Below are 19715 nucleotides of genomic sequence, written 5' to 3' on the forward strand. Positions count from 1 at the left end.
TATATTTTCCCTCCAAAATATGAGATTCACCACTGCCAGTATATCCACCACAAACCATAAAATGTTGCCATAAAATGATTATTCGAGTTGTTGAGGCCGCAGCGGCTGGAAATACGCAGATTGAAAACTAAAATTGTATCACTATCATTCATAGAAATACTTTTAAACTTATCGTTTATTTTACTTTATTTTCTGTCATAATATTTTTACAATATCATCGAACAATTATTTTTGAGTTTTTTTGTATAATGATATTACCTTATCTTTTTTTTCCAGTAATATTATACAAATTCTTCACATTCTCCATTTCATTTTCATCTTCAAAACAAAACTGATTATTTTTCTCATTTTTGGTAGTTCAAGCTTTTCTATTTCCTCCAAAATCTCAATAGCATTTTTTTCTTTCTCTCTACCTATGCGTTTACCGTCTCTTTTGTTGACACAGTCCATTCTATATGTAATTTACTTTCACATGAGTCGTCTCCAAAATGCCATGCATTTTCTAAACAGGATTTACGGGATTTACCAGTAATTAATGATTTAATTGATTGTATGTTAATAGACGACAAAATTTTGGTCCGTGTAGTAAATTTGCACATGAAATTTATGAGCTAACTAGAATGATGTGATCGTCCTTTATTTGGGGTAATTGATCCTATTCTGAATTTGACACACATTCGGACATTTAATTGATTTCCTTAACAACATCTGCAATTTCCCTTTTCTTCATTATCTTGTCATCTATTTTAAAATCTATATTCTTCACCATTTTCAATATCTACTATATTTTCTCATCTTTAGATTAATATATTTCTCTTCTCTTTTCTCCGTGAAAGACTCCATAAAAGTATGTAGGAAGGATAGAAAAATACTTTTGTAAATTGTTCCATGTTTCTCAACATTTTTAAGATTATGTTAAATTCCTTCATGGTTGAGAGTAAAGCAATGGTCTTTCAATAAAATATATGAAATTTCAACTTTGTATATTTTTTTTAAATTAACTTCTGTTTTCGCCATTTTGTACGAGATTTCTTAATTTTCTGAATTTCTCTCTTACATGCCCTTTGTCCAGATGATATTTTTTTATCCGATATTTCAACGCATCCTTCATAAGATATTTCAATTGCATAGTCTCAGTTATATAATTATTTGGTGGGAAGGCTAGAGATTTAAATATATTCCGTTACAGATTGATCTCATTTGAAAAATTGCAGTCGTCAGAAATGTTGCAGTGTGGAAAGTAGGTTTTATAAATTCATTGGTTTCTGAGAAAGATTCTAGAGAAAAAGAATGACAATAGAATAGTTGGTCTCGAAAAGGATACATATTTTCTCTCTCTTTTAACGTGATATTTTCATAATATAACGTTATTTACACATTAAATTTTACACAAATATCTTCTATTTTCTATTTCTTGACAATATTGTTATGCTGATGCCTTTGTTAGGGAATTCACTTTTCTTTGACTTCTTGTAATGATTACGGGGAAGCTGAATGTACTGTTTGCCTAAGGACATGGACACAAATATCGCACCTGTCGCATCATTTATTTCCTCTCTAAAATTGCATTAAGAAAAGATTTCAATTGATAATACCAACTCTTTCAGTCTTTTTCTACAAGTATCTTGATAAATTTGGTTTCTAATTCTGTTTATTCTCTCCTCCCTTAGTTTAACTTTCACTGACTTAAACCTATAAACTCTTTATATGTATACTACACGTTAAATAATTTACAGCAAACGCAAATATTAGATTCTCCAAAGAAAGTAAATGCATGTTAAATAGAATTTAATTAATGAGAAAGTATTTTCTTTAAATTATAATGATCTATGCTCTTGCATGCAAAAGTGAAGTCCATTTGGATTTGGAAGACTAAACATAACAAAATACGATACAATTTAGAACAATCGACTATTAAACTATTAAATGAATTTCCAATCGTCGCATAAACTTTTACTTCTAATAGATGATTTCTCAGTTGTGTGGTATGAAATATTCAAGAGATTGTATTGAGTATCACAAAATTTACGCAAAAATTCTCATTTGAACACATTTGAAATTATTGTTTTCTAATACAAGGGAGAAATGTTTGAATTTTGGCTCAATAGGAAGCATGAAATCTTTTATCATTCTGATCGGGTTGTTTTTATTTTTAACTTCACTTTAAGTCTTAAAGCTAGGACAATTCTAATCTCTTCATTGCATGTTTCCACTTGACGCCATCACTAAATATTAATTGAAAAGGACTTCCTTCAATACAATCTCTTATCGCCACGAGATTTCATTCTATTAGACTCTCTCTCATCGCAATCTAATCTAGGGTACAATTTGCCCTCTGATGCACATGTCACAGGCAGGAAAACCTTCCGGGGGAAGTGAGGGGGAGCGTCTAGCTAAAATTAATTAAATTCATCATTGATCATAAGCACACTGAGGATGGGGGACCCACATGGCGGGGGCGGTCTAGGGTGTTAGACACTCTCCGGATTGAGCGGTAGATTGCTCTCGCAGCACTTGCAGATGAGGGCACTGAGCCGATCTCCTATGCATGTCCAGTTGATGGAGAACGATCCGCCGGAGAGAGCGCTCGCCGTCGTGGCGTCCGTACTCCGTCGTCAAATGTTATTGTTGTCCGGGTTGCCGCCGCCGGTGTCACTAGGCCCCGTGGAGGCCACAGGGGTCTCAGGCAGCCGTCCTTCAGGCGGCAGGAGCCGACCGCCTGCAGCGGCTCCCTCATCATCATTTTTCGACGCTGAGCTCTTGCGACTACTGCTACTGCTGCTATATCGATGCTTGATGGGCACATCCAAACTGTAGGCGCGATTGCGTGAAGAGTTGACCAGAAACACATCACCGCGACACTTGAGATTCGGCGACACGCTCCGATGTGAGAGATTGCAACAGAAGCCATCAGCTCTTGGCGTGCCGGCATTGTTATTTTTCACAGGCGAAGCACTAGCTGTTCTGGTGGATCCCGCTGCCGGCAGACGCTTGGGATCCTTGTCAAAACTCAAACCAAAGCGACCTGTGAGCTGACGAAGGCGTGATATAATGTTTCTGGCGCCAGAAGCCACACTGTTGGATTGGCACGTTGACGATGCCATGGACATCTTGCCAAGGCGCATCTCTCGTGTGGGTAGACTTTTGCTCTTCTCGGTTTGGCTATGTCCATTCCCAAACTCCCCGACTCTCTCCGCAATAGCGTCATTTTCCATGCCAATGTTGTGACGCTGCAGCAACTGTTGCTGCTGATGATGGTTATAGTACACAGCGGTGTCGCTCGTGACCGCCTGCAGTCCGTCTGACATTCTCCGGTTTTGGTACTGATCCAAACTCACGGCCCGGTTCGTTCCGAAGGGCGTTCTGTGCGGATGATGAGTGTGGATGTTGCCATAGGAGCCTCTCATGCGATTGCAGTACATCTCAACGCACATGGATGGTCGCTTCTCCTTGCTGATCTGCCTCTTGCTGGTCTGCGTCGACTTGCTCCGGCCACTGCTCTCGGTGTCCACTTTGAACTTTGACGTCTTCTCGGCGACCTATTGCACAAAATGAGAGGGAGAGAAAGGAGGAAAATGGATCAGTCCACTCCATATACCCTATACACCCTCGGGCGAATCATTGATTTTCTAAAGATGCTCCTCTCATTCTCAAGGATGAGAGAAGGAGAAATTTTATTAATAAATGCAACATGCACTGTGCTTATTCTACTGAGATTACTTGTGGTGAGATGGAAGCTGCATACTCTCGAAAATTTATGCGAAATCCCACGTACAATTTACACGGCATCCTGCAGCAGTAATCTTAACGCTATAAAGCAAAGTATTTTATACGATGGTACACCACTAGGGAAGAATATGAACAGCTACTGCAAGTGAACTGACCAAAAATAGTTAAAGTGTTTCTAACTCTACCTAATCTACTGAGACTACTCTCAGTAATACATAGTAATACATATATAGGATGTGGCTTCGAATTTCATAAACTTTTCAAAGCTCTCAGGCAAAATCCTGAATTATGCGATATTTCGTGAGAAGGATCAACATAATATACCATGATTAAATCGGCTCAAATAGTTGAATTCCTCGCATCAATTAAACCCACTGCAACACATATTGGGATTCACTTTAAATAAATATCAAATAAGCTCCAGCAGAGATACAGAGTCGACGCTTCTGTTTCTCTTCCACTCCGAATATAAATGTTTATCCCAAAATTTTCCCCGGGCTCTATACAATATTTGGGTGGGAGAAGAAATGGTTATTATATCGAATTTTGCAATTTAGATGAAGCCCGCGAAATATTTATTAATTTTGAGCCTTTAATAACCTTCAGCTGCCTTTCATGCGTGAATTTTTCAAATTATAATAATAAAATGAGCTCTACCTCGACTTCAGTGGCCGTTTCTGAATCACCACTCTCACTGCCTTCGGGAAGATCATGCAATTCGGCCGCAATACAGAGTGGCTCATCAACGGACGTCCGAGAGTTGGACTTCTGCGACGGGATGCTCCGTCGGGATCTCATGCTCATGCCACTCTGGGAGCGTGGCAATGGTGGAGATCCACCCTCTGATGAGTTTTCTGTCTCAACCAGTGATTTTCGGGAGCGTGACTGTGCATCGTTGAGCCGTCTGTAGTAGTCCAGGGCCACGCGCACGGGATTGATGATGAACTCATTGAGCTCTGGCAGTATTTCTCCCAGGGCCTCGAACAGTGGCAGCAGTACAAGTCCGATGAAGCGCACCTGGCTGCCGGGCTTGCTGACCTTCTCGGGGTCCATAAAGGGTGTCACCGGAAGGCCCTCGTTCTTCTCAGCAGCGCTCTGCGCGAAGAACTCCTGTAGCAAACGGTCCAACCACGGCTCGGCCACGTCCATGGGGCGCGCTTCGTTGGATATGTCCGCCACCTTGATTAGCACCATGCACAACAGATTCGTGTGCGCCTTATTGGAGTAGTCGAACACCGGACTGATATCCCTGAATTGGGTCAGGATTTCATTGTGACGTGCCATATCAGTAGCCAAAATGCACCGGATGATTCCCTCGCGAATTTCCCTAAAAAAGTTCCAGAGTATTTTCACATTATGCAGATTCATGTCAATACCTTTGATGTTATTTTGGAAAATCGAGTACTTTCCAAATTGCAAAAAAAATTTTACGGAGTGGCTTTTCTACTTCTCCAATAATACACATTTCAACGTCAAAGAGCTTTTCAATGTACACACCAAAGTCCTATCCAAATGAATTACCACAGTCTCCCTAATTTCGATCTTCCTTGCATCCCATGGTTCATTTAATAGCAGAGAACTAGCAGTGCACGAAAGCTTAATGAATAAAGCTTATCCGTATCCTATATGCAATTTCACACAAGTACAGAATTTTAGTAAAACTCACTTGAACGACTCCTTGCCGAGATTCTTGAAAATGTTGCAGTCTGGATGTTCAAACAGTCTAAACGCAATTGAGCAGTGATGATTCTCCAGCGGTGATATGTCATTGTATCTGTAGATTTCAATTAAAAGGGAGAATGTTATGAGAATGAAATGAGAGAGTGCATGGGAAGAAATTTGATTAAATTCTCCCTTAAACTATACTCTGTTGAAGTTTAGTTAATTAAACGATATAGAGATGTTTGTGGTGTACTATAACGTTTGTATTCACATTCTGTAAATCATAATTAATTATATATTCCAATGAAAAGAGCTTATACCTACTCTTGTGATAGAAACAATTAACTTTCTTGGCTTTGCACAAAAGTTTCCTTGGTCAATTTACTCAAAGAGAAAATGCAGTGTAGGAAACTACTAAATAATATTTATAAGTAGGCAATAAAGATTGAGAGTTGAAAATAGAAAGATTTTTCTTGGTAAAGCTCAACTCTCGACCTTTTATCACACTTAACAAACAACCCACGTAACTTTGTTGAAAATTTCAACTCAATTGTGTCCTACGCTTCCGAAATACTACTTATCGTGTGCCCTCGTCGATTCATCCTCAACATTTTATTCTCGAATAAATATTGAACTCTTCAAATAAATAAAACACCACCGTGCGTGAATGGGTTGAATTTTTCTTCAGATTATCGTAAAAGCTCCCTCTTTTAAGCATTTCCGACAATTTCAACGTGTCCTTATCACTTTTATGGCGGTATCTTTTATATGTGCGCATATATTTTATTCTGTAAAAAGTAAATCTCTCGACATATTTTTGCGGGTAATAAAGTGCGAGGAATGTCTTTGCCTTTGGCATCTCCCACAGAAATTAGTCAATTAAATGGTATCGCACCGGAAGGGATTTCTAAACGGAAAGATGAGTGATAGAGACACATTCTTCCGTTCTTAATGGGATGGAATTTGTCAGGTGTTTGAATTTGATTATTGGATTTTGTATACCTTAAAGCTAGCTCCGTCCTTGCATTTATTTGATAAATATTATTGTAACCGGGATGATCCAAGTCGTGACAAATGCAGGAGACAAGCAGTATGAGGATTTCCAAGTAGCCCAATCTCGAGGGTAGATCTGTTTGCCATGTAATCGCATACATCTGAAAAGACATATAGGAGAAGAGAAAGGATATAAGTTGACGAGAAATATGATGTGTGTGCCTCATTTTTATTATTCCTCTACACAAGAGTGGAATAAAATACTGAAATGCGGAGAGAGAAAAAAAAAATCCCACAAGTTTTCCCGCACCAAACAAGCTCACGGAAGGATACGAGTCTGTTTGAGATTTTTATGAATGAAAGACGAGAGTAGAATAGGAGACTGAGGAAAGTATAAAGATCATAAAAGCCACCAATAAACTATACACTATGCCTTCCTTCCGTGGTTCATGTCCGGGAGGGAGGCTTTTTATGTGATCACTCACCATTTGGGCGACACAGAAGCAGTGACGGAAATTGTGAAATGGCACATCATTGTAGTGCTTGTAGACCTCGTAGAGCCACTCGCGGAGTGTGACCAGGGGTAGATTGAAGCGACTGACCAGACCCAACTCGAGGAACATGGTTTGCATCAGGTGCAAAATATCCGCATCCTCCCACTCGTACGAATCGAAAGCGGGCAGTCGGAGGGCGGCTTTCACCTCGTCGGACAGAGCCGTATCACATAATTCGAGAAATTTTTTCTTCACCTCCGAGTGCTTCGGCAGACTACTTTTACGCTGTGGTGGGCCCATTGGACGTTTCGATAGACCTGCAAAATACATAGTCAAACATAAAAGAAATGTATTAGATTTTTGAGAACATCAAAAAGACAATATAAAAAGATACAAACATAAAATAACGATAACCTTTAGATATAGATTGTACGCAGTTTTGAATTATTGATTTGCATTTTCCAATTGACTTAACCGCTTTCCATGATGGTCAATTGTTAAAATTCCCAATTCAATATCCAACTAATTTCATAATCATCTTACAAATATTGGGGCTAGAGGAAAACTCCACAAGAAGAAATTTACAGTATAACTGGGGGAATATGATGGAAGAAACTCTGATAAATGGGATGGAACAATGTGAAGAATTTTCAAAGGGTCAGTTTTTTCATCTTTCATCCTTCAACCCCTTTTTTTTGGCGTGCTACCCCATTGATGTTCAACATGATCCCCGAGATGTGCCCTGAATCTCGACTCACTCCCGCTCCACTGAAGCCTTTGTTGGCAAATCAATATATTGGTTGGTTCATATTATCAAAAAGGATAAAGAATTTTTCCTCCAGAATGGACATACACATTTCACGTCATAAAATAAATTCAAAATTAATCAAACACACGCAATATGAATTTTTGTATTCTCTCATTTTTCTTCCTCTTCCACCGCACTTCCCCATAATCGTGATTGTATCTGAGTGAGAGAACGAACGGAAAGGAATCTCATCTACCATCAGGATAGAGATTGAAGAGGAGGAAAACTTTGGCATTCCCCTCAATTCACACAGATATTTGTGCCAATTTGTGTGAAGAATAGGAAGAAAAGTTTTCCTCCTCTTTTCAATCCATCACGAGAGTGTTCACGGGTGAAATTCAGCTCAACATTGCATAATTGAGGGTGAAATTTTGACGTAAAGCCAAAAAAATTCACTATGCCCTTACTCTGCAATGAGTTAATATAATATATCCTAATTATATTATTAATGCATTTAGTGGCATCAAACTATACATGCATATGCATAAAAATTATGATTTCTCATCTCTCCATTTTATGCAGCAAAAGTGCGCATGAAGCGAAAATCCTGGGAGTATTTAAACATTACCAACTAATAAAGCACAAGCAGAGTTTCGAATTATAATGGTATTCAAAGAATTCCTTTTCATATCACTTAATATAACTTTCTTCATTGAATAATGCATTCTGCAGTTGAGATATGTACGTAATTTAATTTAAAATATACTTATGGCATAAAAAAACTAATTCACATCTCATTAAACCTAAATATCAAAATTTCTTATTAGATGATAGTTTTGAAAACTCCTAATTTGAATTCAATAGCAGAATCAGTGAAATTGCTTACAAACTTTCTTCACCCAAAAAGCAATACTTAAACGAGCATTTACGTCACCTATGAGTTATACTCGAAAGTACTTAACACAATATGTACGGAGAATTTATCATTTTCCAAACGAAAGTTTAACAAATTTCATTGTTATAACTAAAACTTATATGAATTATATGAATTTCATGCAAAGCTTCAATGATAATGCGATATTATATGTATATGTGGGTGGGTGTAAGTTGAGATATAAGTTTTGCAGAAATGCTTAATACTTGGCTTGTTGGAAACTACCTATTTTATTCCTTATGAAAAATCAGCAACGCGTCAGTTCTTCATATTAAAGTTTACATTGAATTCACGACCTTTCACGTTGTATTTAACATTGATCGTTTCACATTGGGATTTTCACCTTTTCTCCACATCATTTCCACACCGCCAATATAACACACTGTTCTAGCTCATTGAACTCAAATAAAAAATACAACAATATATCTCCACTGAAGTCAAATATGAGGGGGGCAAAAATATGAGAGGAGGAGTATATATCAAATCACAATTTGAGCTCCAATTTCGGCTGAGAGCTTTTTCTCTTTAGCATTCACAAGTCAGAGAGGGGTTGGCGTAAAGGATACTCCTCGAGGCGAGAGTGGTGGAGATTGAAAGCTCAAATATCACAGGATTTGCCGACTGATTGAAGAGAGAAAATCAATCACTGGAGAGTTCAATTGTTAATTTAGATGTTGTGCGATCATGATGATAAGGGCCAAAAATTGACTCTCTTGAGGGGAGACAATTTGTTCTTGCATCATCTCAAGGCACACTCAGAGGAATCAGTAGCAATATTTGAGATGAATATTGAGAAAAGTGTCGATTTACCAATAGATTCAGTTCTTTTAATTGTACTAAGAAAAAATCTTTTACTCAATGGAGAAAAAGGCTTTCAGCAAATATTGCTCTGAAGGTTTTAATTTTCATATCGTGACTTTTTCCGAGTGCACCTAACGAAGAAGGAATTATACTCGACAAAATTGAAGTATTTACCAAAGTTATCAACTTACATAGCCAGTTCATCCTCTCTGTGTACTCAATCTTCCTTTTAAGATCCCGTACGAGCGCTCGGATGTCCTCCTCTGTTATGATCAGGGACTCTCCCTCACACTGTCTAGCCCGTTGGCCATCAGGATTGTCATCGCTGATACTGCCGGTCGTCGAGGCTGTGTCCAGCACACCTCCGGACGGCTGACCTGACACCCTTTCTGCACTCATGCCACCTGGCTCGCGCTGGCAGAAATGTTTCCTGAAACGCTCTACGAGGCCCAACACCAAGCGTTTATCTACCTCATCATTGGCAGCCGATGGATCCGTCACGACCTGCTGTGGTCGCAACAATGAGTGTTCCAGGTGCTGCAGACGCTCAACAAGGTGAGACACGTCGGCGATTAATTTACCATCAACGCTCAGGCCGGCGCCACGTGAGTTTTTCTCCTTGAACATTCGCCAAAATCACACACGGCCACACCGGAATCACGCTCCACGCCACCCTCAGCTCCTGACCACCGCCAATTGGGTCGTCCTCAATTACATAGGGAGCATTGTTGCTGGCCACACTGAGCGCCCAGTGAATGCCGAGCCGGTGCTCTGAAACGGAAGAAGGGAAAACAGTGAGAAAACCAGACAGACAGCACTGATACAATTTTCATCAGTTGGGACAGATTTGGCAGTACCGAGGGACACGAGGAGGAAGAGGCGTCCAGAAAAAGGCACTTTCAATCCTCCCGTGTGCTTTGAAAATTTAATGCTTCCCCTGAGCTTCTCCCTCATTCTCTTGAATTTTTAAGCGGTGTGCAATGCAAATGAGAGATGATCAATAGACATCTCCATGACCCGGTAGAGATTGCGAAAAGTTTTCTAATAAAATTCCATTGACCTCACATCCTATTGGTTGGTGAAACTGGATTTAAACTTCCGAAATGGACAGCACAACTCCATTTGCAAACATTTCAAAGGCTGGCAACGAAAAAATCTATAACAGCAAAATATCAGGAATACAATTAAGTATTTTTTACTCTGTATTCTCACTAGAAAGGTAAAAAGTGAATTCTGCTTTTCAAAACTTGATTTTACCATTTATGAAAATTCAATTTGATGAAAGCGGCACCTTTTTCGCATAGAAAAAAAGGAGAGATGGAAAGTTTATGATTGACTGAAAAGTGGAAAATAATCACATTAATCCATTTAAAATTATTGATTCTCGGAAATGACTCTCCAATTTTGCAAATGATGCTCGCCACTTTGATTCTCATAGCAATGAAATGCAATTAATTTCTCCTTTGTGATTGCCCTAACGGGTAATTTAATAAGGGTGTTTCGATTGAACGGAAAATGTGATACCTTTTCCACTAAGCAATAAAAACTCCTCACACTGCAAACTAAAATAGGCTGACCTTTGACTTGTTTTTCAGTCAATTTGCAATCTGTGAAGCTGTCATGCTGTGCTATTTTAATCATATACACCAAACGCAAAAACACATAAGGGCACATTGAAAAAAATTCTAGGATCCACGGGAGTGATGAGACAAATAAAAATTATTGCTTCTCTCTTAAATTAAAGGTTCGCAGCGTGAAACAAAGCATAATATCATATGTTACGTGAACACATAAAAAAAGGAAGTAGAAGTGAAAACGACGAGCCAAATTTTCCACTCCGGGGAACAGAGCGGAATAATATTTCAGGCAATTATTTATCTAAATAGCATACAACGTAATTATAATTAACTATTATTGGCGTTAATAGAAAGTGCATAAAAATCGCCATCAATAAAGAGGGTCATATTTTGCCAATTATTGAACGCCACATTGGCTAATTAATTATCATGCTCCAGTCGCGCTGTCCCCATTTGAGAGTCTGTACGCCAGAATTATCTGCATCATCAAATTTTTATGATACCACAATCACTTCTCGATGAGGACATTAAGCAGAAGCGCCAGACGTCATCGTTTGCCCTAAAGTGGATGGGAAAAAAAAACCAACGAGGACGTTGGCAAATTTGCCGAATCTTGCAAATTTTTGCATAACACATTGGAGTTGAAATAGAACTAAAATATAGATAAAGGATGGAGAAGTTTTGAACCAAATAAATATTGGTATAAAGGATTTTTTTAAAGTCGAACTTTGCATCTGCTAAAAATTACTTTAAATACATATAAAAATTTTCTCAAATTACTGTTCAATGTAAGTTGATACAAAAAAACCATTTCTACTAGATATGAACAAAAGACATTCCCATATTTTTAATTGATGTTAAAAGTATCTATGCTAAAATCAGAACCACAATTTTGAATAGGAACCTAAAAAAGCTCCTTTGAAATGCAAATCTCTTCAATTTGATTGTACATTGCGGATTATTCGCAATTGCATCAGTTCCGAGGTTTAAGCGGTTATTTCGCTCTTCGTAGGTTTTACAACTGAATAAATGTCATACTTCTTTGAGGCTGTTTATTGCAAATCGCGCTGGGACATGCAATGGTAACATGTGGAGCAAGCTAATTGGTTGTGCGACGATGTTAATCGATTAATTTGCACATCAAGTGTGTGCAATTTTAGTATCCCTTCACGGTCTTTCACTGGAAATTCAACTATAACAGAGGTTGCAAGGGATACAATGTGGACAGTGTTTGCGTGTGAAAATTGAAAGGTGATCAATTAAATTTGCTCAAATGGGGGCAAATAGAGTGCTGGACAATAAAATCAAATAATCTCTTAAAAAATCAATCGATTAGAACGGCTTTTATGTTGGCGGAAAGCAAAAACATTTTTTAATCTTTGCCCCAAAAAAGCACACATAAGGGATGGAATTAGAGGACAAAAGCTCATAAATTACATAGAGAAATGATCTCGTAGAACTTGCTGATGGGAGTTGAACTTCTCCTGTGACACACAACAACATCCCGCCTTCAAGAGGGCGGAAAAGTGTGCTGGGATACCGCCTAGGGAAGATTATTTATGGGACTGATGTCAAGTGGTTGTCTGTTTATTGACGGTTTCACAGAGGCTACAGTAATTTGTGAAAAAAGCGAACTTCCCCACACAAATTAATTACATTGAGTATGAAATACTTTTTCATTCAGAAGTCATCTCAGTGCCCCATGCCTTTGACTTCGAAGCCCCACATTGACGCCCCCGCTGAGCGAAAATAATGTCTAACATTTTAATATTTTCCATGTCATAAGGACAAAATGCGTGAAATTGAATTATGGTGACAGTCAAGTATCATAATTACATGCTACAATACTGTATATCATCGCACGAAATTATGTCAACACTGTTTTATAGGCAGCATTCTGCAGTAGAATATACATAGTATACATATTCAGTGTTTATAGTATTTTACACCTTTCCACTTAAAGAAAATACAACTATATTGATGGGTTTATTTCATGTAATTTTCCCTCGAGTTAATATGTCAAAAGTTTACATGAATCATTCTATAATAACTTTGAAGTTTGCTTTGATGGGAAAATGAGCATTTCTTTCAATGTGAAGTCCATGGAACAACCTTGTCTCAGTAAAATTATCAAGAATAAGAGATAATTGCGAGTTTAAAGTTAAGGTGGAGGTTTTCCTCGCAATTGCAGCTATTCAAATGCACTCTAATTGTGTGATTATTTTAATTCACACCTTTTTTGCGGTTAGAAATAACCACTGAAAGTCATGGTTATATTCCAAGCACTGTTAAATAGCGACTTTAAGATATAACACAAAAGTAATTTCACATGAACTCTTTAAAATTTCTCACCATGAATTCTTTCTGAAAGAATTGGCAGCAAATGGAATATAAAATTCAGAAAATGTTGACAAATTTTCCATCACTTAAAGAAAAATCTATTCTCTTTTTCATTGTGTCCAACTGATAAGTCCAAGGATAAAGCAAAATGCATCCTTAAGCATTGAAACTACTCGAGAATAATGTATGACGAATAATCCAGCTGAAAATCCTCTTTTTCCTGTATCTAGCAAATGCCTTTCATCTGTCGTTTTACATTCTGCCAATACTCCATTCCCATGAGATGAGAGACACTTTAATACAATTTGTGGAATTTTCACACTAACGTTCTCGCCTCCATTCACTTTAACGTATGGTGAAAATTACAAAAATATGGAAATGAAGTAACAAAATTTTACTACCGCGTTAGAAGATTATTTAGTCGCTGCTTTTGCTTTCTCCCCATTTTATTTGTTGTTGCCAAAGTGATGACTTGTGAAAAGTCTCGTGTTCCATATTACAACCAACTTAAATTGACTTTCATACCCAATTCTGAGTATGAACAATTGAGGCAGAAGGTCCTCTATATTTCTGAGAAACATAGATGGGCATAATGCAAATAAAGAATAACAATTTTCTTTCCACTCTGTCGAGTGGTAAAATGTTCTATTGAGAATACATCAAAGAGAAGAGATCGTCGATAACGCACCTTAAACAATCAAACTTCCAATTATTTTCTATGTTGAACTACATTTCTATGTGTGCGAAGTTAAAGTCATTCAATTTGTCATGGAAAATAGCTCGTTAGTCCATCTAACATAAGGAATTTTTTTTGTAGAAAATAACACAATGCAAGCAATTAATTTGCTGGGATGTAATAAATATGGAAATGTATTCGACAAAGTCCTCTTCTGTTCATATTCATAAAAAAAATTCTTTATTTAGCAACCTTTAACCCACAGTTATTCTCTGATATGATTGAGTGAAGAATCGATCTTTGAGTACAGGAAAACAACTGTGACGCATTTATTGTGACAAATATTTATCTTATTAATATTGAAAAAGCATCCCTCATCTCGGTATCGCCTTGAAATATTAAAGTGGCTGACAGTCCCTCAGATTTTGTCTTCGACCAGTCTGACAGAAAATTAAGCTCTAACGCAAACAAGTATTACAGCCACTGAGTTACTGGCATACACTCTCTTCATCCTTGGAAAAACAATAGGATTTTCGTACCCGACGACAGCTGCTTCTTTACACATTTAATTTGCCATGAAAATGGATCTAATGGTTAACTCTTGCCAAGCTCTTACTTTGTAGTTTAGAGTGCAGACACATAGTCATTATTTGTCTTAATGTTAGACTGCTAAATTTCAGGTAATTTAAGGACTAATAGTCCCTAAATGAGGTCAGCAGCAAAGCACTACTCATCATTGTCAGCTAGACAATTTGAAAATAGTACAAAAGCGAGAGCAATTCTCTTTCCTATGCTTGTCTGCGATTCCTCGTGAAAGTGGTAGCAACCATGGCATTTGAAGCCTTTATTCACTTTTATCCTCTCTTTCCAAAAAGAATAAAAAAAGAAGAAGTGTTTGTGCAGAAAATTTTGAAATCTTCTGAAGACTACATGAGGCCCAAGATAATGGAATTGGACCAGAAAGACCTCAACGAACTAAACCAGGATCTCATCAAGTGGCTCAGAAGTCATGCCATGCGACAGGATTTTGGTTTCGACAACCACAATATTTTCTCCACTGATGTGCCAAGAATAGTTGAGGACTGTAGTGAATACTCTGAATACGTGGTTAAAATCCCGAATGGTGGTCGGGCATTGTGTGATGAAATATACAGCATGGTAAAATATGAGATTGCAAATGGTAATGAGATTTATTTCCAAAAGTACCATCAACTTATCTGCTTGAAATTCTGTGGGAGTCGACAAGAGTGCATTAAGCTGCGTCAGGGTTGGAATCGAAAGTACAAAGTGACTAGGTTTTAGACAGAGATGTGTAAATAGTTTTAAGAAACAATTTAGATTTTGAGTCATTAACAGTTGGCAGGTAGAAAGATCGGTATATAAAGTGTTACTGTTTATTTGAAGAGCTGGCATTAGAAGGTGAAAAGTGAAAGTGATCAGTTCAGAGTGCCATACCTGCAGATGATCCAATAAGTTAGAAAAATGTCGCGAGAATATCTTACAATTAATCATGTCTTCTACAAATATAATACCTCAACACTTATTGATCGACACGTAGCGTTGATATTAAATTTCCCCCAAGACTATATGAAACCCGTCTTGGCAAGACTGTCAACTGAGGACCGTGAAAATCTCGAAGCGGACCTAGCAGAGTGGATTGGACGAGATCGAAACAAATGTGGCGTGATGGCAAAGTATTTTTACGCGATACCAGGACACAACTACTTCATAAATGCAGCGCCAAAAGACGTCACAGAACTACATGAGTTTCTGGATGAATACGGCGAGAACGGCGATTGTTTTATAGATCATGGCAAAAGAATAGCAAAGACAGTGTTTGAGATGGTCAAGATAGAGATTCTACGAGGGAATATGACATACTTCCACAAATATCATGATTTGATATGTTTCCAGAAGTGTACAACGCGTGATCAATGTATGAGAAGACGCATGATGTTGAATATTGACTATGGAACATCTTTCTTTTAATTGTATCAACAAATAAATGATTTTTATGGGGACAAAGTATTACGTCCACTTTTTAATTAGATCTGCACAACATTACTTTTCAATGTTTAATGACCTCACGCTGAAAAGAGTCATACATGAGTTATGAGGTTATCATGGCAAAAAAGCTCATAATTCGCTGGGTGTATAATATTTTTACATTAATTAGGTTACACTGGCCACTCGGCCTTTTATATACAGCGAAACTCGGAAAAAGATGCGCAAAGCAGAAGGATTAGTCGATTTAATACCCAAAATATACGAGGTGTGTTACAATTCGGCGGTATAACCTTTGCTAATCTTACTCATTAATGAGAAAAGATTATTGTGGTAAAATTAAAATTTTTTCTGTTACATCTCAAGAGCGGGCAGCACGTGCGATTCATAAATTGACTGCTTAGGAGAGTGCTAAATACTGCGAATTGAATTGGCATTCATATGCAAAAAGATTATGGAAATCAGGGTGATTTAGCAACAACAAACGGGCATTCAGTGAATAACCAGACAAACACACCTCTTCACAGACTCTATGTCGAACTAGGTGAGTATTTCACAGTTGACGTCAAACATCCAGAAATTCTGAAATACTCAGCCGGAATAAACGTAGAGCAAAAAAACTGTTCATGCTATGTGATTTGTGGTGAAAATATCGCATTTTACGTATTGTATTATCCCATCATTTTGAGTGCGCGCGCGAGGCAAGAAAAAAAAATTTGAGGAGCACATGTCAAAGAATCATCTATCAAAGGCCCTTTCTCTGCACTCCCACGTCTCTTTATTCCCTTCTCATGCCCCTTTCATTAAGGTGAATGAGCAATTGCCAAGTGACTTTGAAAATCCGCCACGGCATGAAATCAATAAAACCCCGAGTCAGTAGCAGAGATGCCATTCCCGCCCATTTAGATCATTCAACTCTACGCGAATAAATCGACTCGCGACTGATGCCGTCTTTTGGGAAATCCCCATGCATTGACAAGAATTTCAATTGTACCAATTTCCTTTATTTATTTTACCACCGCCACGAATTTTCTCTCTGGAATTTCTATTACAAATTTTGGGCTCATTGCACGAGAAGAGTTGGAATGCTCGAGGGCGCAGGGAAACTTATTTTATATATTGATGTAACTAGAACTGGTAGAGGGAAGTTTTGCAAATCAAAAAACCAGAAGCATAAGAATAAAATGATAAAAATAACATTTTTGGTAACTCTAGTATTTATCACGGATATTCACCTTTCAATTTGTTAGGCATTAAAATTTCAGAAGTAGTATTTAGATAGGCGAAAAACGCATTTATATCGTGTGAAAAAAAGAACGTTTTTATGACGCTTTGGGGCTTTTCCCCCTCAATTCGTATTGTTCCATGCCCTCGACTGGAAATTCACACCAGAGTGAAAATGAATTGTTCTCAATTTCAGGAGAAAATGTATTTTTGTGCTCTCTCTGTGGGTGGCACAACAAACCATACAGTTCCACCCACTCAGCTTTAGGGGGAAAACCGTCAAAAGCATCAAGCCTGAGAATTAGTTGTAATGCCACCAAGATATTCTTCACTGGTTGTCTATTTTTGCCCACTGTCACTATTGCTCCCAATTTACCACCCAATCACCCTTCATCGATTTACCCCATGTCACATGTTGAGACGATGGAGTGACAAATATCACGGACGCTCTCTAAGAAGTTCAAACTCACCCTCTGCAGAAAATGGTTTTAATGTCTCAATTCTTTTTCACATTCACATGCCATTCACATTGGGCGAGTCAGTGAGAGTGTCGCCAATTCTCTATGTCCCAGACATCGATAATTTAATTACAACTGTCCATTCGTCTGAATGCTTCCCTTCGTGTCTCTACTTTAATTACAAGGCACACAATTTCGTCGCGAGGTAATTTAATGTGATGGATTATCTAGTTTCCCGAGAGTGGACTTCTAGCCTTTGGGAAATACCGTCAATAATAATCGATGAACTTCCTGTACATGAAATATATATATGGTTTGCCCGCCCCGAAGTGTATTGTTTCAATTAACACGACAGTGTCATAGTGTACTCAACTTGGAGGTTCTTTTCGCGAGAGATTTATCGTCTGACGGGATAATTAAATCTCGAGATATTTCATCCTGTTTAGCAAACCGCTGACTTTTCAAGAGTGTCGCTGCGAAACTTTTTGTTCATTCATTTTATGCTCAACTTGTATGTGGATTGCGGCCGTTAGGCACTTTCAATCAAAATGGTTAGCAACAAGAGGAATCGATGGAGCTAAAATATATATTTTGGCCTACGAATGTGCTTTAATTAGACCCCCTATTGATTGAAATTGCATTGCTCTGCCCACTGAGGGTTATTAGCTTGGTTATTGGGCTACTAAAAAATGTTTGAAGCCTAACAAATTACTTCAGTCATCCTTTCACATACAATCTCACCACATTTATTCTCTAACATATTTTTTATTGATATTCAATACCCCTTTACACTATAAGCGCAGTTTCCATGTGCGTATAATTAAAGTACATCATTTGATTATCACAATTTATACCTCTGTTCAGCACCACTGTATGTTTAATAAGGCGAAATCATTCATTTTGTCGACATATTTTGCAAAATGCAGAAGCCATAATTATTTTCTCTCATCACCTGATGGCAACATTAGTACGGCAGGATGAGCAAAAGGGATCATTTTTCCACCATGGCTCCCGTTCAGCGGGCGGGGATGAGCACGAGGCAAAAAGTCAATACTTGAGTAGTATATATTCGCTCATTTATTTAATAATGTATATATTAGAGTTAATGAAGTTATATGCATATAGTGGGATTGTAATAATATAACGGCAATGATAGACAAGCAATGGTGGAACCTTCTTCTTGCCTCAGGGGACCTACAAAATTCTCTTCATACCCATCACAAGAACTCTTCCCTGCTGCGATTGTAACAATTATTTGCGTGTTTAGTGAATTGGTAAAATTTGCCATCGATTCAGTCAGCAACCATAAGCATTTTTACATCTTAGGTAGCGTGATGAATACATCTTCACAGATTCCCATTCCCTAAAAATTATTCTAAAAAAAATCCCTTGGAATTCTTTCCACCTCATTTCCATCACAATTCCTCGTGGAGGAAACTTTGCATCGCACCTATTTAAATGGGAGAGCACACGTGAGGAGAATGGAATACAAAAATAAATCTTAATGTCTAACATGTTTCTTGCATTAAAAATCACTGTCAAAAGTTGAGTAACTTGGAAGGGATGTGACGGATTTATAGGCGGTTGGATATATAGGAATAATACATTCTGAAAATTCTCCTCAACGCGCATTTTGTTATCATTTATATGCGGAAAGCGATGGGTTGGGAAAGAGATTGAAATTAATCAAAATCTTCTGCGAAATCTTCGTCAACTCTTTCCGCCAACCCAATACTTCTCACCTTTCCCACTTTCTGCGTGGCCTCGCAAATTATATTGGGGAAATAATTTAATTTTCCCACCGACTTAGAAGTTTGCAGGAGACGATAGAACATTTTTGACACTGTATATGTACAAAAAGCCCACGGCATATTCTTAAACCACAATCAACTTTATTAATTTCCTAAATGGAGAGCGATTAAAATAAATTGGATTTCGGTTCAGCACTTCTTTTGCATTGGCTAAAAAATTCCACAAACCCACGTGGAAAATCAATAATCCTTTTTTAACCATAATCCGAAGGTGTAGTGCTGATAGGGAAGATAAATGTACTCTTTTTCCTCCACATATCAGCT

At 37.9% G+C, this 19715-nt stretch overlaps 1 protein-coding gene across 1 annotated transcript in view; it reads right to left on the bottom strand.

Moving 5' to 3' along the window:
• Nucleotides 1-168: 168 nt before the first annotated feature.
• Nucleotides 169-19715, bottom strand: part of LOC132259081 (high affinity cGMP-specific 3',5'-cyclic phosphodiesterase 9A) — a 59085-nt gene continuing 39538 nt past the window's right edge. Inside the window, exons 4-9 of the mRNA XM_059756629.1 lie at nt 9553-10132; nt 6870-7195; nt 6394-6545; nt 5396-5503; nt 4387-5056; nt 169-3539 (exon numbers count right to left, since the gene is read on the bottom strand). Of these exons, the coding sequence (XP_059612612.1) occupies nt 2616-3539; nt 4387-5056; nt 5396-5503; nt 6394-6545; nt 6870-7195; nt 9553-9988 (2616 nt within the window). The 5' untranslated portion in view covers nt 9989-10132 and the 3' untranslated portion in view covers nt 169-2615. The remainder of the gene's footprint in view (nt 3540-4386; nt 5057-5395; nt 5504-6393; nt 6546-6869; nt 7196-9552; nt 10133-19715) is intronic.

This window comes from Phlebotomus argentipes, unplaced genomic scaffold (genome assembly GCF_947086385.1).
Source record: "Phlebotomus argentipes unplaced genomic scaffold, Phlebotomus argentipes genome assembly contig_6, whole genome shotgun sequence".
In the NCBI taxonomy this organism is placed as follows: domain Eukaryota; kingdom Metazoa; phylum Arthropoda; class Insecta; order Diptera; family Psychodidae; genus Phlebotomus; species Phlebotomus argentipes.